This window comes from Trachinotus anak, unplaced genomic scaffold (genome assembly GCF_046630095.1).
Source record: "Trachinotus anak isolate AG129_WGS33_773 ecotype Australia unplaced genomic scaffold, CSIRO_AGI_Tana_v1 ptg000033l, whole genome shotgun sequence".
In the NCBI taxonomy this organism is placed as follows: domain Eukaryota; kingdom Metazoa; phylum Chordata; class Actinopteri; order Carangiformes; family Carangidae; genus Trachinotus; species Trachinotus anak.
In genome coordinates, this window is record NW_027273884.1 from 4,084,002 (window position 1) to 4,111,939 (window position 27,938).

The 27,938-nt window shown below is 43.2% G+C and overlaps 2 protein-coding genes across 2 annotated transcripts in view; both read left to right on the forward strand.

The window, feature by feature from the left end:
- babam2 (BRISC and BRCA1 A complex member 2) overlaps positions 1-2,017 on the forward strand; it is a 75,452-nt gene extending 73,435 nt beyond the window's left edge. Inside the window, exon 12 of the mRNA XM_071471103.1 lies at positions 1,149-2,017. Within this exon, the coding sequence (XP_071327204.1) occupies positions 1,149-1,212 (64 nt within the window). The 3' untranslated portion in view covers positions 1,213-2,017. The remainder of the gene's footprint in view (positions 1-1,148) is intronic.
- A 17,184-nt stretch (positions 2,018-19,201) lies between these two features.
- fosl2 (FOS like 2, AP-1 transcription factor subunit) lies at positions 19,202-27,764 on the forward strand. The gene is made up of 4 exons (XM_071471255.1): positions 19,202-19,921; positions 22,673-22,927; positions 23,212-23,319; positions 24,908-27,764. Exons 1-4 carry the CDS (start codon positions 19,793-19,795, stop codon positions 25,490-25,492), a joined length of 1,077 nt encoding a protein of 358 aa, XP_071327356.1. The 5' UTR covers positions 19,202-19,792; the 3' UTR covers positions 25,493-27,764.
- Positions 27,765-27,938: the final 174 nt, after the last annotated feature.

The following is a 27,938-nucleotide window of genomic DNA, read 5'->3' on the forward strand; positions in this document are numbered from 1 at the left end:
ATAACAAAGCCACACCAAGTCATTTATCAAAGTGAACGTAATGTGTGATATGCACTAGACACAGTATAACAGAACAGGACCTTAATGTGTGGACTATGCTACACATAAGCCATTTGTTGATATTCAAAGATTATATTCCACCCTCAGTAAACACAAACTCGCATGACCCCATGCAAGTAAATCTATAGGCGTCAACTGTGGTTTGAACAGTATTTGGCAAAGATTAATAAGTATAAGTATAATTGTAACTATTTGAAAGATCTGAGTGACTATAGAAGGCAATTCATCTGTAGATTACGTGATTGTGTACTTTCTTTCCTAGTCATTTACTTATCTGCTCAGTCTTTATTTCTCCACTTAAAAATCTGGGAACCTCTTTGAATTCGCGTCTCTTAGCTCCTGCATTTGACTGAATGCATTTGAATTTTAGCTCAGCAAATACTGTTTAAACGGGGTGACCTGATAGCTGAGTGGTTAGGCGCATACCATGTGGGCGCAAACGCCTGGAGCAGCGAGTCCCTGGTTGGACTCCCAGCTGGCTGGACTCTTTGCTGCATGTCATTCCCCTGCTCTCTGTCTCTGCATTTCCTGTCAATCTTCTCTGTCCTATAGAATAAAGGCACAAAAATGCCCCCCCCCCACCCCAAAAAAAAAAAAAAAACTTAAAAAGGAGGTAGTTTAACGGAAATTTCAACAATACTGTGGATGCTGTGACTATCATGTAAAGCTCTGCATTCACCACATCCGCTGGAGAGATTTTGGAAACACCTCAGGCTAAAAACAGTGTATATAAAGCAGTCTTGATACAAACACAAACCTGAATGCACCACTTCAATATGTGGCTACATATCTTGTTTTTTTTCCCACACATTTTTTTGGCTTGTATTTGAGTTGTCTCCTGTTTTTCACCCAAGAGTGTGAACACAGAGACAGTACACGTCTCTTGTACATTTGTAGTTGTAACAAGTAAAGACTCACTGCCTTTAATCTGCACTTTGATAAATACTGCACTGGGGCTGGGACTGACCCAGTGAATTTGTTTGATGCTTTGAAGCCGCTGAAACACAATTATTGTCACATTCTGATGTTTCATTTGCTGTACTCCCCATGTGCCCACCCCCACCTCCCTCTCTCTGTCTCCCACCCAGGGCGTACTTCAAGAGCTTCATCCCTCAATTCCAAGAGGGAGCCTTTGCCAATGGAAAACTCTAGTGCTCTCTAGCTTAATGACATGCCTGGAGAGTTGCCTGTGGGAGTGTGTATGTGAGCGTGTGTTTGTGCATGCCATTGTGTACCTGTATACGAGTATGCACAGACGGTACAGTACTTTTCACAAATGAACAGTACAGTGAGAATGACAGTGTGCGTTTTTGCACACAGACTCCACATGTTTGGCCTTGAGGTTGTTGCCTCTTAGTCAGTAACTTCTTTTTTTTTTTTTTTATTGTACTCGTAGAGAGAAGCCACTTTGCTAAGGAAGTTTAGTCATGTGCAACATGCTACAGCTACAAACCAGCCGTAACGATGATTGATTATCACTATCGCTAGAATAGTAAAGGGCCTTTATTTTGAAAAGAAACTCCATATGCTTACAGGAACTTACTTTGACAACCTGTACTGTACAATCTGTTGTTTGACCTAAAGGTAAATAGTATTGTTTCATTGTGTTGTGCCAATGACACCTGGCTTCAAGCAGTCAAACCACAAAGGCTAGGGCTCACAAACCTCCATCCAGAGGTGCCGTGCTGCAAATTTGTTGATATGTAAACAATATGTAAACTATTAACTACACAATGAGCTGTAGGGAGGATGCAAAACACCTCTGTCTCTGTTTGTCTGCCACTCACCAGATTGTCACGTTTGGCTCCACTGTCGATGTTTAAATCATCTCCGACTTGCCCTTTAATTGTTAAAATGCTGTGTGTTTTATTTTTTGACTGTTTGAAGCCTTGATTGTACTGTAAGTTAATGTGTTTTGTCAAAATTTCTACCCAGTAAAGAAGTGTGTCTCCTCTGACAGTGCGTCATTATTTTGTGCATAGCCTGCATTTTTTCATTTGGCCATTGTACTGTTAAGAAATTGATACTGGAAAATGTAAATGGATTAATAACATAGACATAGTTGTCATGACATTTAATACAAACCCAACCATGTCTGAGAATTCAAAGATAATGTCTAAAAAATGTCTAGAAAAAGAAGAGAAGAAGGATTTTAAAAAACATCAGTCAAGAATATGTCGTAGGTTTTTCATTAATGCATCCAGGAGAGGTTAAGATATCTCAATCGATTCATGAAAACATCCACTAGATAAAAAGTCAAGAGATCACCAAACCATTAGACCTCATCCTCTGGGGACCATGAATGTCTGTACAGAATTTAATGGCAGTCCATCCAGTTGTTGAGATATTTCAGTCTGAACCCAAGTGGTGGACCAACCTGCCATCCACAAGCACTGCTGCATGTGGCTGAAAACAAATGGATATTTTTGAAAAAGAGGCAAAGACACTGCAGGACATTTTTAAAGGAAATAATTTTTGAAATCACACATCATCATTATTTTGAACCCTCTTAGTCTCATAATAAAGCTTAAAATTACTCTCTGCCCTCCAGTTTTCTACACAGTAATGCATTTATAAATTGTAGAGATCGTGTGAATTGGTAAAGGAGTGCTTTTGAAGGACCCTGATGTTCTTGTATAATATGGAGCCACAGCACAGAGAGAATGACTGTGTGTGTGCACATGCATGTGCTTGAGCGAGGCAGAGTGTGTGCTTGCTTGTTTTCATCATTAAATATGAGGGTCACAGTTAGGGGTCCTTCCTGGCCTCAGGCACAGCCCTTTGCTATATTTATTGTTGGTAATGCAGCAACTGTCAAGTCTAATTGAGAACTATAGGGTGAATGTATCTGGGGCATTTAATAGCATCAAGGCTCTTAATAAAATAATTAAAAAGCAAGATTCTTTTTGTCTTTTTCACTGCCCCGCTCCATGTTTCTTGCTCTAACCTTTCCCGACCTGCTTTCAAAACATCTATGTTGTCAGCCGCGGGACGAGCTGCTCTCTTTTTGGAGAGCTGGGGGGATGTTAGAGAGGGAAGGAGTTCAAAGGAGGGGTAGAGGGATGATGGGTAGCATCTTTAACAAGCATGAGCAAAGAGTAGTTTCAACTTGACAGTCGACTCTAGACTTTGCGCTCAAAAGGTAGTGACTGATTTGAAACAGTGGTGGATCTCACCGTGGATTCATTCATACGTTATGTGTGAATCTAAACGTGCTGAATCCGAATTGTCGGTTTGAAACACAAATGAGTAATTGAATCATTAGCTTGAAGTGTATCTGAAAGTATTCCACTGAATGCAGACCATGACACTGCGGTGCGTGAAGTGTACATCGCCAATCTGTTAAAAAAAAGGGATCCAATCCAGAAGTTTTCCTTCTGTCTTTGATGTTGACTCAAGTTGACATAAGCCCTTTAAGTAACTTGTAAACAATTCCCTCCAAAGTGGCTTAAACCGTGTCACAGCTGCAATGCTTAGGTCACATGTGGTTAGCCTCCTCCCTCAAAAGTGTCTGCGCCTGAACACGGCTCACCTTTACACGCTCTTAAGCAACTTAACGTGGATTTATCCAGTGTAATGATCCTGTGAAGGTGCTGCTCAAGGTACCTTTTGAAGATGCGTTTCTCAGCCCCCTGAATCACAGTGCAGAGGTCTGCCAACCCTCCGAGCTAATACTCCAAATCCACTAATCCAGCCGTCTTTAAGAGATCTCAACAGCAGTCGGATGGAATAATTAAAGGCTGGAATAATTAGCTTGGAATCTGTGGATGGGGGATGATTAAATTGATGAGTGCTTTTTTTTGGCTTTTTATCTTTTTTTTTTTTGTTGTTGTGGTCCAGCTGAGTTCACGCTTTGCTGGACTGGGACTTGATTTGAGGGACAATTGCAAATGCAATGGTCGTTTTCCCTCAGGGAATTAACGGGCAATTGAGTGGTGTTTTATCTTAATTCTGATCCCCTCTGGACTCGCGAGTGGTGGGACAGCTAACCTAACTCATGCTAACAAAGGAAAGAGTATAAAATGGAAGTTATGGACGCGATGCCTACACAGGCCTGTGTACCCCTGAAGCAGGTGTCCGTAGCTCAAGGGAGCTGGCAAACATGAATATTAGCATTAGATTAACATTAACCGCTCTAGTGACAACCCTATAAGCAGCTAGCTCAGCAGCAGTAAGGACCTGCCAGCCTGGAGAACTGACAAGTGTGTGAAACAGGATCACTTAAAGCTCAAGCACCTTCCTGGGCAATAACCCGGAGTTAGCTCTTGGCATCACTCACCCTGCTTCCCCCCAGGAGTCGGGCGGGTCGCCAGAAACTTTTTCCAAAGAGTGAAAAAAAAAAAAAAAATGTCGAAAGTGGACAAAAAGTTGCGGGCACAGACGCCAGGAGTGCATACAGAAAAATGATAACAGAAAAGGAGGGAAAGAGTGTGAGAGATGATTGAAAATCCTGAATCATCACCTTGTGAACTGAGATGGTAAACAGCCGGGGCAGCAGCGAGGATGAGGTAATCAGAGGGAGACGAGGAGTCTCCAAAAGGCCTGAATATGTCAGAGAGCGGTAAAAGGCGGACAGCTGCCTCATTCAACATTGTTTACTTTCTTCTCCCGTCGTCATGTCCGATTCGGCCGATCTGTCAGCCTCGCCTGCTGCTTCTGTTTTTCATCTCTGTTTTTCGTGCAGCAGCCCTTTGACTTAACATCTTCCAACAGAAAAGACAAAAGACAAACAGTTAGCCGAGTGAGAGAGGGAGGAGGCGGTGAAATCACAAACTCTGACTGCGGGGTACTTTGTATTTTTTCTGTAAGTACAAATTCAGAGTGACATATGGGGAGTCCCCCCCCCCCCCCCCATATCTTCAGCATGTTTGGAGGGATGGTGTTGAAGAGGAGTGTGTCTGTGTGTGTGTGTGTGTGTGTGTGTGTGTGTGAGGAGGGGTGGATTTCAGAGGCATTTGCGATGCAGCGTAGGGTTGTTGATGCGAGCCATGTTGAGGATGATGGAGCTGAGAGGCTTAACTAATTTTGGAAAGAGAGAGCAGGAGGAGGAGAGCGGAGGGGGGATTTGGGGCCTTTTGTTACAGCCTGTTTGATCTGGGAATTTGAAAAAAAAAATGGCCCAGAGATGTCGTGAAAATGAGAGAATTACTGCTCGGGTCCCTCACTCTTCTTTTTTTTTTATCAAACTCCAGTAACACAGGACTTCTAATGCACTCCCAAGTCGAAGCGGCAGATATTTCCCCCACCACACCCCCACCCCCCTCCCTCTTGCTTACAGATAATAACTGGATCTAGTTAAACCCTGATTGTTAATTGCTAATTACTCCTCGCACACTCCGAAGCCAGGAGAGCGTAGCTAAGCTGATCAAATGAGTCTTCGCTCTGGAGCTTGTAGGTTTTCCTGTTTTGTCTCGTCCTCGTGTTGTCGAGGCGTTCTGGATGGGCTTGCTTTCGATGGCTTTTGACAAGATAAAGACAGATTTTTGTCAAAAGAGTGAAAAGTGTGTGGGGTTGTGGTGCCCCCCCCTCCTCCTCATTTTCCTCTGGGTGTGATCATCATAGACGCTTGATTTAAACCTTTCATGGGTTAACCGAAACGCTTCCCGCAGGTGTTTTCTCTCTGCGTTAAGCAAAGCGGTTTGGCCTTGGTTCAGTGTGTTTGATTGTCGTAAAAGATGAGACTCAATTTGCTTAAATATACTCAAACTGGCAACCTGTGTTTTCTTGGTAGAAAGAGGATTCAAAGCTTTAATGGAGGTTTGAAAGGTAACGATTGGCAACAGTCAGAATCACTTTATTATCAGGTGGTTTTGTTAAATTTAGGAAAGCTCAGTCATGCTGAAAGAATTAATTCAGTGTTCACAGACTTTACTTAATTTACTCCTCTTGTTCTGTTGTGTTGTTTTACTCCTCTTGCCTCTCATCCCCAGATTCCTCCCTCCTTGTTTTTTTTTTCCTCCTCCATCCCTCCTTCCCTCCACCAGCTACCTGAGGAGCTGTCAGTCTGGATTGCCGCGCTGTCGGTTCAGCCTGTCAGGCTGAGGGACGCGTTCTGATCAGCCGTGGACACTGATAGACCTGTCAGGTGAGATGACAGCCGCGAGTGAAGACATGCGCAGACAGGTACATGTAATGTGACAAGACTCTTTCATCCCTCCACCACAACCACCACCCCTTCCAACTTCCCTTCACTTCACTTCCCCCCCCCCCTTCCGAAAAATAAATATCCATGCGTTTGGAAGTTGGGAGAGTGCACAAGGGATGAAGCGCGTTTCCTGACGAGTTGAGGGGAAAGTTTTCTTTTGAGGCTGAGTGGATGTGATGCGGCCACGTGATGAGGCCCAGGCATCAGTTTATTCTCATGTCGGCTGCAGTGTGAATGTTATTTCTGCACATGGTCTGCATGAAAGTAATGATCTTCGAACGACATCTTGACAAACAGACTCTCTATGCAGCTGAACAGAATCTGATTGGATGGTGTAGGCTTTACTGCTGACTTGTACCTTCACGATTAGGGATCACAGATTTTCTAATAAGAGTGAACGGCACAAAATTTCAGATCATTCCCTCATGGACTTCAGCCACAGTCATGGTTAGTGAAGCATGTGAGCTACATCCAACTTGTGTTTGATTAAATATTCACCTCTAATCAAAATTCAGACCTTGTTGTAATTCAAATATTTGCTATGTGTGGATTTATACATCACTATATTTCTACAGGATGAACCACACAAACTTGTCTCTTAACAAGAGATTATTTGGTGTAATTATCAGGTGTAACTAGCGTAGCATAGCTAACTGAGCTATGACTTATATTAGCTTGCTAATATATGGCATGTTAGATTTATTTATGTTCATTTAGTGAAAGAGGGAATATGAAACGTTTGTCACATCCAATCGGAAACATAATACTAATGTAAAGTGAGATTTTTTACCCAAATAAATAAATAAAAATAAAAAAATCACTGTTCACCTCAAATTAGAATCATTCTGACCAAGTATCATTGGTCATGTTAGCATAATCACATATTTCCCTCTCCCCCGAATACCACTAACTCTCAAACACGTTCTTCTACAAATGCACGTATAAATGAAACAAAACATTTTGAAAAAAATTTGTTTTACATTATGTTACAGCTTGTGATGCCACAGTAACAGTCTTTAAGTTTTACTGTAAATTTCAAATTCCCTAGGAGTTATTAAGAGCTTCAGGATTTTATACACAAATTTAGAATAGTATTTATGAATAGCTTGTGAAACCCAGTCTGGCTGAGATTGAAGCTGGTATGAAATAAAATCCCAGCTTCACTTTAATATTTGGGACTTTGCTCCAGTAAAGCACAGTATCAACTAAGGTGGGTCCTGCATTATCAGCTAATCTTATTGCCCCTTTGTATCAGTTATTTTAAATAGATTATATTGAGCTTACATGATGCATATAATTAAATAAAGTTTAATCAAATTACTAAAAACAAACTGACACATTGGGGCCAGGTAGTATTACTCTGGTAAAGGAGTACGTCTCAGTGGAGGCAGTGGAGTGTGGAGGTGACAGTGCACACACACGATGCACAGTACATTTTTGCCTGTAGGTCTGCTAACAGGTAAATCCCACCCTACAGCACAGACAGCACCCTGGCTCAACAAAACAGGGCACCTTAAAGGAAATTGAGCTAAAAGTCCAACTTTGAAATTAGAGGTGAGACACAAAACCACATCTTGTCCTCTTGCAGCTACGTCACACGCTCACATCTTTTCAACGCTGGTGTCATGTCCTGTCGGTGTCACATGTGGGTTTACCGCTGTGAGTAAATATAAAACCCTTATCCAAAAACCTACATGTGAGCAACCATCTAAAATTAACTATTACTAGTGCGGTGGTGGTGGCGTCAAAATGTGACACAAGCAGCAAAATAAAAATGGCAGTCAGTGGGTTTGCCCTTCTCTCCGTTCAGCAGTGTATCCACACATCACTGCTCAGTGGCAGCTCCACCACATCAGATCTCACCCACTTCACAACATCTGTGCAGCTGTAAACTGTTGACCTCTATCTGTTCCCGTAGCCCAGTGGGTCATGCCCTGAAGGACTATGGGTAAAAATACAAAAACAGGTACAAACACTCGGGGTGTTGCAACAAATGAGATAAGAGCAAAGGGTGAGTGAGGGTGGGAGGATGATGAGGAGGAGGAGGACAGGGGAAGAGGGGGCTGATGGTGGTGGCGGGAGGGTGGGGGATGGCTCGTGCCAAGTGACACAAACCCCCTTTGGCAGCCTAATTAAATTTTCCACTTTTCCACACTCACATTAAGCCTCCATCGAGCTGGAAGGAATGGACGCACCGGAGGAGTCGACCCCAGGAAGAAGATCACCCACCCACCCCCCACCCCCCCAATTCTTCTGTTCTTCCATGCAATTTCATATTTCTGTTTGATTAATGAGACATTAGAGTCTCAATTGATGACTTTACTTTGTTGTTTCATTAAGATATTGAGGCTTCAAGAGAGGTGCAGTATGTTTCAGTGTGTATTTCTTGATTGACAGGTATCTCCATATAGTCAGTCAGTGGTGACTGCTGCTTACTCGCCCCACTTCAGCTCCACCCTGCCGCTGAAATGCGTCTTTTTTCGCTCCAAACAACTGACAAGATGCCAGCAAGCATCAAAACCTGCCTTCAGAAACCCAGTGGTAATGTCGCTGACTCTATGGCTGTGCTTTTCTGCAGCTTTTGCCCGCCATAGTGCAGCCCAAACTGACAAAAACATTAAGTTGCACTTAGGATGTAAGAGAATGATTAATTTTGTGTGCGAGAACATATGGACGTCTGCATCAGCCTGAATGCACACTCGTTTGGTAAACCCCAGGCACCAGTCAGTGCAGTTTAAAATTACACACAGGTCCCAGTGTTCAGCTGAGTCATAGGTTTTCATCAGAGAACCTCATCTGAGAATTTATATTACATTTTAAATGAAATTGTCCAAAGTGTCTGTTTTTTTTTTTTTTTTTGGTTTGTTTTTTTTTGTTCAAATATTTTTTACCTGTTTTCCATTGTATATGAAAGAACTTTGCCAGAGAGGCTCAGTTATTTTTAGATGTTCTGAGGACACTGATTCCCATCTCAGCCTTGATGGTGGAAAAAAACACAAGGTTCTTAAAGAGTGGAAAACTATTTCACCCCATTTCCTTTGATGATTGCAGTAATTAATTTCTGCTATTTGGAAAAACTGTATTTTACAGTATTGTATTTTTCTTCCTGTTCACACTAAGCCCCAAATTTTCACAGATGTGGCATTGGTGTGTGAATGTGTACATGTGATAGAAAAAGTACACATAGAAAAAGGTGCTGTATGAATGTGTGAGTGAAGGTGGCGTGTAGTGTAAAGTCCTCTGAGTGGTCAATAAGACTAGAAAAGTGCTAAATAAGAGCAGTTCATTTACCTCAGTTACCTGTGCCTCACCACAGTCTCCCAGAGCTGCTGACACGGCTGTACACTCCTCACCCATTCACTCTTCTGTTTTACCTGTGTTTTTTTTTTTACCTGTGCTGGTCAGTGATTTTAACTCTGTCTGGAGCCTGTATGTGAATAATTTTCACCCTGTAGTTTAGATGCTGGATTTGTGAGTCAGTAGTTTTTTTCTGCTGCTTTTCCCTCCACTGCATTTTATCAGCTCAGTGGCAAATTTGAGTTTTGCAGGAAACTGGAGGGAGTCGAAAAATGTTTTTGCTAATCTGTTTGAAAGAAAAAAACAAAACAAAAAAACAATTAAAAAAAAAAAAAAAAAACCCATCAACATCTAGAGCTATTTGGGAACCAAAACAACGTTGAATTAAATCAAAGCCATCAAGAGAGCGAGGCGCCTTAAAGAGCTCGTCAAATGGCCTGTTGTAACATCAGGTGCAGGGACGGTAGGTTCTGGTGTTCTCTGGCATTCTGCTGTTACAGACCACAGCCTGTAATTTCACGATGGCTGAAATGCTGGAATGACGAGTGAACTTCCTGACACAGTGAATATTTTATTCCCTTCCTCCCCTGTGCTTTGTGTTCAGTAGTGTGGTAGAAACAGACATTGCTTTGTTTCTTTTTTTTTAATTTTATCTCTGACTTTGTTGGATTATACTTTTGGATTGAACATTTTCCTGCGTCTGATAAAAACTGTCGACTAACCTCTAATTGTAGTGAAGGCATCTGAATGTCAAGTAGTTATCACAGAGGCAGCGGCGGGGCCAGTCTGAAAGCTAATCACTTACAACACTGATATCTTACCATCTGATTTTCCATTGAGGACCCGATCAAATCGAGCTAGAACAATGTGGATTATTTTACAGGGAGGATAAGCCTCAGAGAAGCATGTGAGAGACTGAGTGAGATTTTGGCATATGTGAGGGAATCTGTATGTTAACACTGAGAAATGCAAGATTGCATCTAAAGACATGCCAGCAGCTCTAATCTTCTCTTAAGCTTTAACAGCACATGCAGTGAAGTTTCCCAGCACGGCTCTGCTTTATTAAGAGACTCAGTTGCAGCATGAATAACAGTGTATCGTAAATCCTTTGTCCAAGAAATGTAAGTCTCTTGTCTTTACAGTAACAGTATGATTCAACTTCTAGTGTAAAAACATTTTTGTGTTTGTTCCAAACACTTTTACCACTTCCTGGGAAAACTCTTTTGCTGTACAGGAAGTGATGTGTTTGTGTTTCCAGACTTCCAGAAGAAACGCGTAGTTAGTTAGTTAGTTAGTGCAGCAGATCAAAAGCCATGAAACTCAAACATCATCAACTGAAAAGCCAAGGTTAAATGATGTCACTGTGCCACCCACACTTTTACTTTAACACAGATTCTGGGAAGGGTAGTGCAGAAAACAAAACAGCATTAAAAGCTTAGTGCTAAAGATCTTCGAGGACTAAAGAAAACAGCAACCTCAAACATCACCTCTTTTAGATTTAGAAGTTGTGTCCTCTTGAAACTTCATGTTGGCTTGGTTGAAATAATCGGCCACAGAGAGGAGGGTGATAGTTTTTCAGCTGAGGTCAAACACCAGCAGGACGACTCAGTTCCCCAACCAAAACCCATTAACATTCCAAGCCGCACAGCTCTCAGACCAGCATACTCATAAATTATACTGACAACCTTGTTGACGGAGTGAGATAAACTTGCCCATTGTGTGTGAGCTGTGTCTGCACAGACATGCACCTCTCAGAAACACTATGTGATTTGACTGTTTCGGGCCAACAGCGACGAAAACAACACACAGAAGGACCAAAACAAACTAATACGCAGATATAAAGTCCATTTTTTTGTCAGGCAGCCAACATTTTCCTTTCCTCGGTTTCTATTATCGGGTAAGGGGAGGGGGGACTTCTGTTTTCTTCCACTGAAAACAAGCAGTCCAGTAAAAGTGGAAGGAACGCCAGGGTCCTGTTTATTTGCGAGCTGCAGGTGGCTGTGTTGACCGCTCGGTGCCTGCTCAGAAGTCCCCCGACCACTCATGGTCTTTTCTTCTCTCAGACCCTGTTATTTGTTCACTTCTTCCACCACATGCTCCAACATTTCCCCTTCTCTCTCTGCTGTTTTTGCCCGAGCAGCGTTCCATTCTTCTTTGTCTCGAGGTACAGCGTGCCTGTGACGCACTTCCTTCCATTGTATCAGGAACTGATACCTTAATGCTTGTGAAGTTACTGTCAAGAGTGCGAGCGGGTGTGTTGATTGGAAGGTAGTGTGTGCTTAATACAGGTTTTTATGTGTGTCTTTACTTGGCTGTTTGCCTGTGGTCACTTGATTAAACGGAGCTGCCCGGTAAATTACAGAATGGAGCCCCTCGCTTCACTGCAATCTGCTGTGACAAAATGTATTTCTGATTTACCAGCTCGTGGACCTGCACAATGACACGAGAACAAGTTGTAGCTGAAGTTGAGCCAGGTGAGGTCATTCGGTTTATTTATCCACTGCAGCAGCAAACAACCAAGAAAACATTTGGTTTCTGTGTGATGGCATTTAATAAGATGCTTCCACCCCCTAATTCCCGTCTCGCAGCAATCCCAGTGCTGCTCTTCTTTCAGTTGGAGGTCCAGCAAACAATGCAAGAAAAGGGTTTGTTTGTCTCATCAAGAAAATCCAATAAAATGCATTTGTTTACTGTAAAAAAAAAAAAAAAAAGAGAGAGAGAGAGATTCAGCTACACATCGAGTAGTGTTGATGCGTGGGCAGGGTTTCAGGTTGTGACACTTGCACCCTGCAGGAAAGTATGTGGCTCCCCCAGCTTCCACCTTTTCTTTTAACCAAGCTGACTGATATTTAAATAAGGAGAGCCTCTTAACATAATCAGTATTCAGCAACATCACATATTTAACATCAAGCTCAATAATTACCGGAGGAAAACCTTGACCTTCCTCCAGTTTGTATTTATATCTGGAGAATCAATCCGTCCATCAGGCTCCTCGACTTCAACCCTTAGAGGAATATTATAGGAACATTTGGTGAAACACGCTAATTTGCTCTCTTGATGAGAATCAGACAAGAAAATTCATACTGCTCTCATGTCGGTTGTTGAATTAGAAGCTACAACCAGCAATCAGCAATCGTAGGCTAAATCCACAGCACTATGTTTTAATATTAAAACAGTGTTTAAAACAGAAGCTCCCTGTCCAGACGAATACACCTGTGAACAGATACAAACATAACCATTCATGTACACTGGGCATGCGCAAGCCAGTGCAAACAGGACGCAGATTGTCTTCTCTGCATTTGATTAGTTACACAAAATACTACAAACATAGCATTGAAATGCTGAATTTACCTACCGGTACACAACAACTGTTAGCAAAGACAAGAGGTCAATAATGCTTGTATTTTGTTATCCGTGTTGCTTTTACCTCTGGCAGTTGAGGCTGATGAGACCCAGTCAGGGTCTCCGTTTTTGCCCGTCCAGACTACGTTTGCGATGATTGGACTGTTGGAAATGCAATATGTTTGTCAATTAGCTTAGCACTTACCACTGTCATTCATCAAAGCTGCATCTGCAAAATGAGACAACAGTCATTTCTGGCCTTTTTTGAAAGTGGATCAGCAGGGAGCAGAGTGGAGGAAGAAGGAGCAGCCACAGTGAGCTGTTCGATGAGGAGCTGCAGGGACACCTCCGGCTTCTCAGCGAGGTAACCCACTCCTTTCACTGCGTCCCGCTGTTTGCGTGCCATGTGCAGCGCAAAATTAGGTCACTGAATTATTTAATTTTATTGCCTGACTTCTTTATTAAAATGACAATAATTAGTTTTGTTGCCCCCAGAAATCTGTGACCTGTAGTATTATGTTACGATAGCAGCTACAGGAGTCTCCAAGCCAACCGAGACTGAAATCTTTGAGACTGATGTGATGAAAAAGTTCATCGTCTGTGATGGTGGATCACATGTGTATAAAGAGATACCATTACCCTGCAGGAGGAAGAATAACAAAGTGGTTTGCACCCAACCTCTCGCCAAGGTTCAGTCTTCTGAGGTTGTGACTCTCACTTAAAATCAGTTAATTATACTGGAGCCCACACGGTTTCACAGAACCCTGCGCTGTTAACTGGACACCACCCCTCAGGTGCAACACTGACATCTTAGTGGTGTTCTTAGCTGACATTGGTGATTTAGATGTGTGCGCTGTAATCCATGTAGAATTTAGTCTTACTGCTGTTGTCTTTGCTGTGTTTGCGACCTTTGTAGGGAGACATGCTCTGTTTGTCTCCCTCGCTCCCGCTCCCATTCGTCTTAATCTCATCACCACCTCAACATTGGGACTTAAGTGCTTGATGGAGTGGGTCCAGTTAGGTGGGTTAAGGCCTAGTTGGGACTAGCCCTCGAGTTGGACTTCCTCTCTCACCCACATGCGCACTTCCTGTCGCCCAGCCCCACTCTCACTGGCACCTATCACAGATGCTACTACGCACTACATGTTCACACATGCACCTCTGTGTGCCTGTGCAGAGCCTCTCTCCCTCTCTGCTCCTCCTCCTCTCTTCAGTCTGCAGGTACACACACACTCTCACACACACATACTTGTACTTCCATCTTTGTGAGGACACTCATTGACATAATGCATTCCCTAGCCCCTTATCCTAACCTTAACCATCACAACTGAGTGCCTAACCCTAACCCTGACGCTAACCTTAACCTAAACCTAATTCTAACCATAACTCTAAAACCAACTCTTAACCCTCAACATGTGATTGGAAGGTGTCTCAAAAAGTGAGGACCGGCCAAAATGTCCTCACTTTCCCAAAATGTCCTCACTCTGTTAGTAAAATACTTTTTTTGGTCCTTACTATGTAGCAAGTACAAGTACACACACACACACACACACACACACACACACACACACACACCTCTTTTCTCACCCTAGCATCCACTCCACTGTTACTCTCATTTAATCCCACAACAGAATACTTGCACACTACCCCATATCACCATTTCTGCCTTGATTATTACATGGCTGCTCATTATTAATTACACCTGATCAGTATTGGTTGATACTTAGTGTTGATTATTATAATAAATTGTCTCCGTTTTGCATCCTTGAAAAGTTCCTGTTGCCTTTGTCAAAATGGATTTACTAGTTTTAGTACTTTAATTGTGAAATATTAAACACCTCAATTAATGGTTAATGATTTTATGAGACTGATTTGATAACCCTACAATTCAGATATAATGTATGACTTATTTTTAAACCAGGGAAAGACCAAGAAAATAATGTTTCTTCAGTGATTTAGGATTGTACCAATATAAAGTAGACGGTAACAGTGTGAGAGAAATTTTAAAAAAAGAAAAAAGGTCAAGATCAATGAGCCAGAGACCAAAATATCCTCATTTTAAGCCTGTCCTGATTTTTAGTTCTTACTTCTGATCTTTAGTGTTTTTGGTTCGACAGTCCTTGCATCATCACTGCCCCATTCCTTTTGAACTCCAAACATCCACTTTGTAGTGCAAGATTTCTATTAAAAATTTGAACTCTCTCCAAACCCAAACTCAGATGACCCCGATGACATCATCAGGGTTATTTTCTGAACTATAAAAAGCTCCCTCCAGAGCCACAGAAGACATTATACAGCTGTTTTCCCTGTCTGAGTAGTTCTCCTTATGGCGACTAAAATGATCTGCTTGTGTACAATTGTTAGAGTGTCCCTTTAATTAGGTGCTCTCTAGATACAGACCGTACAGTGTTTTAAACCACATCATCCCTCCTACATGTCCAGGGTTCATCCATTTCCAGTTGCAGCTGTCACTGAATACTCGAACAAGTGTTAATTAATTGTTATTGCAAATTGAATCTAGCATTCAGGCTAAAGCCACACCAAAGAAGGTTGACAGAACATAAATGTATCTGTCTGCACATGAAGATGTTGTCGTGGAGCTGCAGTTTCGTTGTGTTTGTTTGTTTGTTTGTTTTTTTTGCATACCTGAATGGTATTGGCCTTATTGGAGGATATGCAGCCAATGAATTCATATTCTTCTCTCCACAATCCCACACTCTAGAGGTCAAGAACGATCAAATTAATCCTCTGCGCTGTTGTGCCTCGCTGCTTTACAGGAGTCACCAAGGCAACCAGTAAATGAAATCACTGAAGGATGGTTACTTTAATTCACAGGAGCTGTCTGCCAGTCTGGCATCCAGCCTCTTTTTAAAGCCATGTTCTCTCACAGTGGGCATCCTGATGAAACTGCTGATTAGATTTCTATTTAAGTCTTATTTGCATAACTTGCTGTGACAAGAGAGCACGTTTGCCACTGCATTGTCAGACCAAACCCAGTCATACGGTATATAATTCAATAGATTTCATGTTATTGTCAACAATGTGGGAATAGGACAAGGGAAAACGTTGCTCACTGGCACGTCTACCCACCTTCCTGTGTCATGCAGTAAACTTAGCAGCCATGCATTGCTGCTCCTTTGCTGTGTCGTATCCTGCAACACAACTAAACATAACTGTGTTAACAGGCCACTAACACAACAATAAATCCCACTGTCAGTCACACTGATTGTGCTTTAACCCACTCTCTACCCCCCTAGTCAGCACTTTGGTGCCTACGTGTGTCCTGCTGGCAACACCTGAGCCATGAGATTAGCCATGCTGATCATGTTGAGCTATTATCTAGGTTAAGGTATTACAACATGACAGATGAGTGACACTATAGGGGAGAAAACAAAGGGAAGGCAAGGGCAAAAAAACAAGAAAACAAAAACTGAAATTAAACAAAATTTCATTGTGAATTCTGAACTTGCTGACTTGAGGAAATGTTTCAGTTCAGAGAAAACAGTCTCCCCCTCTCTGTTCCACTGAGCTGTTTTCCTGCCAATAATTTAGCTATAAAGTGACTCAGTAATACTGTAAATGCTATGATTGCACCTTTGAGTAGGTTTACAGTTCATTTGAATCTGTTTCTTCCTTAACAAAAACAAATGGCTTTTCTTACTACCACACACTGCACCTGAATTACCCCTGAATTTAATCCACAGGGACTAATAACAGTGAAAACACCCTCTGTAACTGATCCACATGCCATTCTGCTGTGCTGGTTTCAACTACTTTATTTGCAGTTTAATCAGCAACAGTGCGTCTTACTTTAAAAACTGTAAAAAAGTATGATATTTGCCTTAGAAATGTAGTGGTATGAAGTAGCACAAAATGAAAATACTCAAGTAAAGTACAGTACTTTAGCACTCTCCTTGTGTATATGCACTCTGCTATTTTCCACCACAGAGAGTAGCCTAAGCATAATGTGTGGTGTGGACCTATGTGTTTTAAAGTGTATGAAATAAACTGGACACTATTTGAACTATTAAATAATAACGTAGGTCTCTAAACGTTTCTGCAAGTTGGACCTTTATGATGCAACATCACACATTCAGCCAACAACAGACAAAAGTGCATTTTCCTACGATAGTATATGTTTGGCATTTTACACATTCATTCTATTAAACTGTAGTTTAATTTATTTTTTAGATGCTAAGAATATTCTTTGCTTTAGTTCGCGTTTAACTTGAAGAATCAATGGAGTGTGAGGTTTTCAAGCAGACTGCTTTTTAAAAAAAAAAAAAAAAAAAAAAAAGAATTAATAACAAAGTCATTTTAATACAGGCTCATATTTTCATGGTAAAGCGATTGACCAGACTGGTGACTGCACTTTGATTATAATCTCCCCATTCGGATTTAGCAAAAGGTACCTGAAGGCAGCATTAGGGCCATCAGCCCTCTTGCGTCACGGGCACCTGTATCGCTGTCAGGTAAGCCTCTTGCTTATAGTCTGTCAGTGCACATAATGCGTGTGTGGTCTGCAGGCTGGATGAGATGTTCTATATGCGGCTGATTCCTTATGATGTGTGATGGAGGGAACCGACGCTCCAGTGGCGCAGGACCCGCGGATCATCTGGCCTCAGTGCGCACACTGACCCCAGAGCCCGCTCGTCACCTGACCTGACCCGGTTCCCCTGCGCGTCTGGAGGTGACCGCTCCGCCCCTGCACCGCAGTGCTGAAGCAACCAGCGGCTTTCATAAAGTCTCTGAATCTGTAACTCAGCGTCAAAATCCATGAAACTAATAAGTGGAGCAATCACGCCTGAGTGACAGGCATCACATAAGGCTGTTTGTTGTGCGTTCCAGTTTTTTTGCTTGATATCTCATTATGTACTTAAAGATCAAAATTGGACTCATATAGGAACAGAACCTGTCACAGCGCCATACCTTGCTTTACCCAAATTGACGCCGATGGGTGCATCTCAAATTATATTACTGCATTAATTATAGGACTATGGCAGATTAGATTTCCTCAGGCAAATTAAGAGAAAAACTGTGTCGCTTAGCAACACCGTTACCGTTCAGAAAGCTGCGCCGCTGGCAGATGATAAACATTAATCATTAATTAATATCATTCAAATACAGATTTATTGAACATCTGCGCGCTTTTGAGGAGCAGGAGCTGGAGCAGCTCTCAGTGAGCGCCCCTCCACCCAGGCTGTCACGGTCAAAGGGTGGCCCAGTGCAGCGAAATGACACCCCGGTCTGGAAAGGGTGACATATTGGAGGGCTGCAGTTCCTACAGTTGAATTGACGTGTTCAGGTTATGAGCAAGCACAAAAAAAACACACACAAAAAAAACCTCAATGCCTCCGCGGCGAGTGGTCACCTCAGAAAACCCCCCTGCAGATGATTTTCCCGCCTCATAACTTCCCCGACTGAAACTTTTTGATGGAGCGACTCTCTCTGGCAAAGATATGCGCGGCAAACAGCTTTAGGAGAGCTCAGCATTTACCGGTTATGGTGCTGCAGATTAAAATAGGAGCCGTGGCGGATGGGATTAGACTTAATGCGCCATTTCCTAGCGTGTAACGTGTCACTTTCTGGGCGCTGCGCCCTTGTTTATGAGGTGCGTCCGAATTACAATTAGCCCACATTTCACTGAGATCCCTTTGAAGCAGCTCCCTCCCCCCCCCCACCGGAGCGGGCCGCATTCATTTGACCATTAGTATTTGTGCCAGCCTCCACGCCACCTGTCCAAATCACACACAAAGCTCCGCCGCCAAATCACGCGAAGCCTCAACCCCGCATGTCCAATCGCTCTGAGCGCGCTTCATTCAACAGCAACAGGAGAGTGTGTGTGTGTGTGTGTGTGTGTGTGTGTGTGTGTGTGTGTGTGTGTGTGTGTGTGTCCTCCTTAGAGCTTTAATGTCCTCGTGTCCCTGCGGTGATGAGGAACCGGACCCCTCGCGAGCCGTGGAGCTCCGGGTCCACGGCGCGCGGGGAGGGAATCCCTCCAGCGTCTGACGCGCCTTTTACCAAGGAAACCCACACGCGCTCTCTGACGCAACTGCCCATTTCAGGAAACATGCGTCAATGGACCGGAGCAAGTGAGAGCCGCGGTGCGCTGCGCGGCGGCCCTGACGCCCCTCACTGTGAAAGTACACCCGTCCACACTCACTGCCGCCGCTTCCACTGTGTCCGCGCTTCTCGGTGAAACGTCCCGGTGTCCGCCGGGCGAAGGACGGTCACGGCGGATCTTTCTTTCTCACTGCCTTATCCAGACGCGACCCCTCCCTGGACGGAGTCGCAACGCCCAGGCGTGACGTAGGCTGTTTCGTTGGTGTAGAAAAAGCCGTTGCAGTTCTTCATAGTGCCATTGAAGTGAGTCATCTCTGGGTAGTGTGGTAAAAAGGAAGAGAGAGAGAGAGAGAGAGAGAAAAAAAAAACTTCGAAGTGTTCCGCGAACAGCAGAGAGCGCAGACAGAGTGTGAAGTAGGCAAGGCGACGGAAAATATTCCGAAGATTAGACGAGCAATAGGCTTTAAAGCAAATGTTAACCTGCGTGAGTCACTCTTAGCTCCAGGTTCACGCGTCTCCGCTGGCTCTGACCGCTGTGCGCTGCTGGCTCCAGGCTCAAGTTTGCACACCTGAGAGGATCTTTAATAGCGCAGTGTAGGTTCACCTGCGGCTCAAGCACAATAAGAAGTAGCCCTTTGGAAGCAACGCTAACACAAAAATATTTTATCCTAAGTTGCAATATCTGTAAAATGTTCTAGGTTAGTTTAGAGGAGCGTAACTGCACCATTTCTTTGCCAACTCTTCTGGATATCCCAAATTAACGACGTCTCGAGTCAGAGGATTTTTCTATTGGTGTTTTTTTTTTTTTATCAGCGAGGATTTAAAAAAAAAAAAAAAGGTTTCAGAGCTCAAACAGTCCACTGAAATCTTCCTCCTTCCTGGATCATGTACCAGGACTACTCCGGGAACTACGACACCTCGTCCCGCGGCAGCAGCACCTCTCCGGCCCAGCCAGAGTCCTTCACAAGCGGCAGCAGCACGATCGGAAGTCCGATCTCTACCTCAAGCTACCAGGTAACAAGGAAGCGCCGCGGCTACATGTATAAATACAATCCTAACATTTATATCTTTTAAATGTGATCTTTTTTAGTGCAGAGCCTCCGAGAATTACAAGTAGTTTTATTGTAGCCTATTTATTTATTTTCACATGGGCTCGTGGTTTGATAGACTTTTACTAGGAATTCTCCAGGTCGTTTGGGGGAAAAAACGGATGAACCCAATGACACAGATTGCATCGATGACTCAGAACAGATGCAAGACTCTAGATCTATGCACAAGTATTTTGGACTCATACCATTTGAATTTTGTCATTAGCTGTCTGGACACGGTCTGATGATTTACTTTGATCACGTACCAAATTCATGCCCGGACTGGCGCGCATATAAGCGCTAATGCCAGGCGCACATTATAAAGATTTATTCTTGAATCGGTCACTGTTATAAAACTAAAGTGGCATACAGAATATACTCTGGCATATGTGAGGTGATATGTGCGCGGTTGCGTGCAGGAGAAGAGGAGACACCGAAGTGGGTTTCTCAGCTTGTGATTTCCAGATGTCAGCTTCAGATCCACGATCTCTTGTCAAGTGTTGCCATCTTTCCTATTTCCAGCTCCCCACTGCAGGCGCTTTTTACACGCGTGTATTATAGGGACGATAAATCTGGAGAGCACATACATACCGCGCTCTGAGCTGTGCACACTTTGCGACACTCTGGCAATAACCTGGGCAGAGCTGAAGCTCATCGTGGAGAACGCAACAGGCTTGTGCAGCTTGATACAAACATTAATGTCTAATTTTGACTGGAGCGTTCTGGAGCGTTCCGGACATAAGGCCTGTGTTGCTGCAGAATGGGATGTGAGTTCGGTTAAAGTTGGTATTTGTGGCAGATGTTTCTCATATTGGACTATCAGAAATAACATGGCCATGGATCAGATTGTAGGCTGATTTGATCAGACGGCTCTCGGGGCTGCACATGGCACATTTCCTTCTGTGGGAAGCGCGCACAGACCGGGAGCGCAGCACTATCAAAGCCCGTATTTCCTTACCCGAGAAAATGCCAACAATCACATTGCTGCGCTTAAAACACTAATCACTGCAGTTCATCTCCTCGATTTTATCGGATATTTTGCTTTCATACATTCTCAGTGAGATGTGCCCTGTCCTTGTGCCAGTAGAAGGTTATGAGGATGCCGTGTGCTCATACTCGCAAATAATAGGACATAAATCCGGGAAGAGGCATGTTGTTTACCCGCACCCAAGTCTTGCATAGAGCAGTTCTGTGGAAAAGCCCCGTCAGGCTCACGCAACATTACGGTAAACGACTTTTGGCTCGTATCTATCATTGCTCTGGTTCCCTGTAATCACACACTGGCTGCCTGTTTCCCATTACAGCGGGCTGGAACATGACCTCTTTGTTAGGTTTATTGAGACATATCAAAACAAGGAATTTTTTTTTCTTTTTTTTATTAGACCTGTAGAATTTTTTTTTTCATCAGACCAGCAGTTTTAGCAGGCTTCTTTATGTTTAGTGTAATGACTCTAGTGAAGGTTTATGTCCTTCACAAGCCACTGCATGCGATTTATTTATGACTTGTTTTTACTTTGAGGGAATTTTAATTCTCTCATACTGAAGCCAAGCTCTCCGAAACATTCCGCTCACATAATTCTGGCTAACTATCTGGCTTGTTACAGCTGGCTGCTTCCCCCCTTACTGGAACTGACTGAGTTTCACATGTGCTTAACAAATCCCATACACAATGACTCACCAGATAAACAAAGTTCCAATAGACTGCCAGGATATCCGACGGAAAGTCGGGAATAACGGGGATATGGGGACGTGCGTAAATTACGCACAGACAGGCAGCCCGTCTGTTTGTGGACTCCAGAGACATGAAGTAATACTGATGTGACACCGGTTCTCATACTGGTGATTATTATGCAAGTCATATTCACTCATACCTGAAGACTGTAGATAATTATACAATTGCCTTTTGGGGTTATGTTAGGATTGAAAAGGAGTGTCTTTCTATTTGAGGGGTTGGTGCCAAAAGTTGAGAGGCTTGGAATCATGTTCTTGTCTCTGGACCAGCAGTATACCATTCTGCATCACAGTATGCCTTGTGATGGCCTCACAACTACAGACAAATGCATCACAAATATGTTCTTGGAAGTAAAGGTTGAGTTCAAAAGTAAAATAATCAAATCTGTCACTTACCAGATTTTGTATTTTAAAATAATTCCTTGTGGAATAATTAATTTTCCAGACGAAGGACGACAGTTTATTCCATCAAACAATCCTTTACATTTTAGATCTGCCCAGTCAAAAGTGAATCGAACATGAACACAAACCCCCGTCCAGACATGTGGAACACTTCCCCAGTTCAGTTTTTTTGTCTCATCGTTTTTGTTGTAAAGTGAGATGCGCTGGACACCTTGGGCTTTCCCACATGATTCACAGCATGTGTCACTGTTCTCCTCTACGGGTTACATGCGCAGCGTTCTGCCTTTGTGGACTGAATCATTACTATATGCTTGAAATGTGGAAAAAGTGTGAATTTAATAATGGTGGGTGGTGGTGTGTGTGTCTCAGCGATTGTGCTGTCAGTGGCTCATAGATAGAAACAAAGATGTATGTAGTTAGATTGTTAAGAAGTTGCATTTAGTGACACGCAGGCTTGCTCTTCTACATTCACTGGATCATTTTATTTTATCATGCACCCTCCCCCCGCCTCTCATCACATTTATCCTGTTCCTTATCTTTCCAGAAGTACAGGGTCGACATGCCCGGCTCCAACAGTGCCTTCATACCCACCATCAATGCAATCACAACCAGCCAAGACCTACAGTGGATGGTGCAGCCCACCGTCATCACCTCTATGTCCAACCCTTACTCCCGCTCCCACCCGTACGGCCATCACCTGACCAATGGGCCGGGGCTGTTGGGGCACAACACACTGGCTCGACCTGGGGTCATCCGCTCCATCGGGGACGCCAGAGTCCGACGCAAGAGGGATGAACAGGTGAGGAAGCTGGGATGACAGTCAGGGGAAGGGGACTGCAAAAATGTGAATTTTCAGGGAATTTATGTGAATTTGTCTCTGCAATGCTGTTAAAGTGTGTTTACTCTGAAAGCAAAGCAAAACACATGACTACCCAAGATTGAATTCTTTGAATGATTGTTATTCTGCTCACAGTCAGCCAGTAGTATCATCCAGCTCTGGTTTATATTCTTGCTTCTTACCTTATATTGATTGCTCGCATCTGTCAAACAGCTTTTTTTTTACCTTTCTTTGCTTGCCCTCAGCTCACCCCGGAGGAAGAGGAAAAGAGGAGAGTGAGGCGTGAGAGGAATAAGTTAGCTGCCGCTAAATGCCGCAACCGCAGACGGGAGCTCACTGAGATGCTGCAAGGGGTGAGTAGATATCTGAAAACTGGAGACACACTGAGCAGATCAGCTGTGATTATATAAAACAACCACAAATCAGTGTAAGTGCTGGAGCATCTTGTTCCCCTTATGTGGCAAACAGCTCTAGCTAATAAACACCCAGCTTCCTGTTTGTCTTGGCAACATTTGTCGTGTTTATTGTTAATGCAGAAAATGCAGAAAATGTCCAAAAAGCGACTAAATGAATTATTTTAACACAGAGAATACACAGCACACTGGGTGGGGGTGGTGGTGGTGGTGGGTCACAGCTGCTCAGAAGTCTGACAGCAGTGCTGATTTCCAGACTTTTGAGGAGTGATTGAACTCCACACCTAAATTTACAACCTCACATTACTGGTTTGACTCCGGCTGTGTCTCTGAGTGCAAGGTCTAAGTGAAAAGATGACAGGCGATGAAAAGCTTTTTGTCTCGAGCAGCTGTAGACAGAGGTAGGGCTGTCTCGCGGCCCTGCCTGGCAGACAGTAACGGCATCTAAATGGACTAATTAGCCGAATTACAGTGAGGTTGAGCTTGTCAGGCCTTAAAAACCCCCAGGAATGGAATTTGCTGTAGGCAGCTGTCTCCATGAATCCAGGACATTTTGTAAAAGGGGCAAATTGCTTGTCTCACAATCCTACATAGAGACATGCTGCTTGCACACACACACATATAACAAACACACACCACAGCCAACGCTTCCAGGAAAAAAAAAAAAAAAGCCCTTCCTTCTTCACATGCCTCTTTTTTAAAATTCCAAATAAGGAAGTGTCGCTTTCCAGTGAAAAGAAGGAGCAATATTCCTACAATAGCTCCTCTTTGATATACTGATACCATTCATATAAGTGTCTCACCGGGCACCTCCTCTCTTGGCTTCCTCATACCTTTACCCATGAGTCAAAGTTCTCAGACAGTAAGTCAGCTTATCATTATCTGCCTGATGTCTAAGACTGGCAATCAGCTTTTTATAGTCTTTTACGTGAGATATTAACGACACATTATAGATGCAGATCCCATATATCTGAGACACAAACAGTGAACAGACATTATGTGAAGCTCAAATTTGAGCAGAAGGCGTCGAGATTGCGCGTCGTAAGTCTAAATGGCCCGTGTCAAATTCTTGATTTAATGTGTTGCTTGTGCTACTTTCTGTGTTTAAGAAACAGAGCAAACAAACAGTGCCCTCTTTTGGTGCTTTGGAGGAACACTCCCACAATCTGACCTTATTGTTGAAGAAACTCTGGTATCAGCTTATCATTATCTGGCCTTATAAAGCCATGATTTGGCTTAAGAGATTGTTTTTGTAGCTTTGCGTTTTGCCACTGAATATCCATGAAAATTGCAGTAGTTGAAAGTTGCAGTATTTGTTTTTTAGCAATTTGTTGACCTCATGGTTAAGGCACCAAACCACAAAATATATTTGACTGGACAACTTTGTTGCATGATACTCCCCCCCATTGGCAGTCATCCCACTTCTGTCAGTGACAAATGAGGGCAAAAAAAATAAAGTTAACAAAAATAAACATGTTCGTACTCAGGCTCAAGTGGTCACCCGTATTTCTTGTTTCTCCGTCAACAGGAGACTGAGAAGCTGGAGGAGGAGAAAGCAGACCTGCAGAAGGAGATCGAGAGCCTGCAGAAGGAGAAAGACAAGCTGGAGTTCATGCTGGTTGCCCACAATCCCGTGTGCAAGCTGCCTATTGACGAGCGCCACCCATCATCAGGGCACCAGCAGCACCAGCAGCACCAACAGCACCAGCAGCACCAGCAGCAGTGTACCCCACTCCCCCTGACCATGCGCCCCAACATGGGCACCCGTGCTCAGATGAATCAGGTGGTGGTGAAGCAAGAGCCAGAGGACGACGAGGAGGACATGGGCAAGACTCAGCGCTCTGTCATCAAGCCCATCTGCCTGGGTGGCGGGGGTGTCAGCGGTGGGATATACTGCACAGATGGAGACAGCCTGAACACACCAGTGGTGGCAGCGTCCACCCCGGCTGCAACGCCCAACGCCCCGAGCCTCATATTCACCTACCCGAGCATGCTGGAGCCCGACAGCCCCTCGCCCTCCTCTGAGTCCTGCTCCAAGGCCCATCGGCGCAGCAGCAGCAGTGGCGACCAGTCCTCAGACTCCCTCAACTCGCCCACCCTCCTGGCCCTCTGAGCGAGGGCTCCGCTCGGCGCAGCTGAGAAACTAACACTGTGGCTGAAGGCAAGCATGAGGATCGACTGCGCGCCCCCCTCCAGTGTCTTTTAAAGACCCAAGAGCACATTCAAAAGTCCAGACCAAGCTGACCATGTGAGCCGTTTCCCCTCCACAGGGAGAAACACAAGGGCTACGCTGCGTGTTTCTTCTTGTTCTGCTTCAGTGTAAATTTTTTTTTATTTGTAAAAGTGTGTGCACCAATCCTAAAAAGTGTCATCCCTTCGCCATTTCAGCTCGAGTGTCAACTTGTTTACTGGGCAGGCAATTCTGAAGAAAGACATGCCTAAACGTGGCAATTGTGAGTTGATGTGACTAAAACTAGAGAGCGTGTTCTTAATATATTTTTCTGAATCTGTTGAAAAAGCCATGCTGACACTTGCACTCCGCCAAGACGAATCAATAAATCACTCTATGAGGTCAGCATTGTACTGGAGAGAAAGAGACAATGAGCAAAGACTTCCTCGTCTTTTTTCCACTTAGATTTGTCCTGTCATAACTTGGACCTTGATTCAGGAATTGCTACCAAGAGTGTGTACACATTTCTGATGTTATTCCCATCTCTTTAATTGTATTTATGGACTGTGCTGATTAAATTTTACAAAGTGTTTTGTTGAGATATCGTCCTCTCCTTAATCTGCCTGTAGAAAAGCAAAATTGTCACCCACAGGGTGACTTAAGCACTCCTCAGTGTTGCAAACGATACGAGCCAACTTTCAATCAATGACGAGTTCCTCAATACTCTATACCTTCTATTTTGCCATAGTGGCTTGACTTTACAGTAGTATTGGTGTGCTTTTCCTCAGTGATTCTGTACCTGAACTTTACAACCTGTTTATGACAAAGTGTATGTGATTTACATTGATATCGGGGACATCTCTCTGGTGTGGTAGAACCCCAAAGTGAAGAGCATTGCAGAACTGCAGGCTGTTGAATGGTCTAACCAAAGTGTTGCAGAGTTGGTACTATACATGTAGGGACGATAGACTTCATTACTTCATTGTGTCACATTGGGAAAAGGTTTATCTTTTTGCCCAGATGTAAAGGTTTGAACGAAACCCTCCTCCACTGGATTCCGTACTTCTTTGTTTCGTACGTTCTCTAAATAAAGGTCTTATCTTTTTCAACACGGCCTCTCAGGGCAGGTCAGGTTTCAAAAAGCCAAAAAGGTTTGTATGACACATGTAATCCTGTAATTCGTTCGTCTTTGTCTAAAAGGAGGGATTTTGCTCAAATTTGAAAAAGCCACTGTGGTCTAGACTGTCGCCAGCTGCCAATGATGTCAACCCTGTTTATACTGTGTTTGTAAATCTGTCACTTTTAGTAAAGAAATGATGTTTAAATTCAACTCAGATGATTTATGGGTGTATGAACATATGCCAACATTGAGGTACTCAGTAGAAACTTATTGGAAGCCTTGTTGGCTTTAAACAAGGGCCAGACATAGTCACTTTTTGACTCTAAGGAAGGGATAAGAAGACTCTCTCTACAGCTGGCCTGAGATGAAAGAGGGGACACCTTGAGAAGAAGATGTAATATTTCTGAAGTTTTATGAAGCACTTCTTTTTTTTTTTTTTTTTTTTTTGTTATTTTTACGTGTGTATCGGGATTGTTTACGGGATTTCAATACCGTGCACTGAGAAGGACACAAACAGCGATATTTGGGACTTTTTTTTTTTTGTTTACTTCAAACATTCCTAATGAATATAATGTCAGGGGTTGAAGGGGGTGTCATCTTTGTTGGAACCCTTTTTGTTATCAGAGGAGTAAAAGCTGTGGTTGGACTTTTGTTGCGCTGGATGCAGAAAACAGACTTTGAAATTCAATACAAGCTGCTGCTACTTGTTTGGAAAAACCATGTGGGTTGTTTATATTTCACTGATGTTGGGTTTAACATCACTGGCTGTAATATCATGTGATACAACAGGTCGTCTTTGATCCTGTTTGACAACATAAAGAGGTGAAATGACAACCAAAAACATTACTGTGGGCAAGTCTGATACGTCTGTATGTTGAGATATTCTGAAGCCCCTCGACACACATAGGAAAGCCATTGACTGTAGATCTTCTACTGTACATGTCATCTACTGTCTGTCGCCTGTTTTCAACTATTACTTCTTTTCCAAATGCTTTAACTGTTAAAAATGAGTCAAAATTAATAAAAACAGCAATATGTATAGCAGTGTTTGTTAATTTAAATGAATAATAATAAAAAATCATTTTGAACTTGGAATTGTCCTTTTTCATTCATTCCTTTTTCATATTCCATCATTCCACGCTAAGAAAGACTATTTGACACTGTTTTTGATTGGCGGGATTGAAAGAATGTAAAAATGTAAAATAATTAATTAAATAAATGAATGAATGAATAAAACATCTCGGTCCAATGACACAGAACATGATAGAC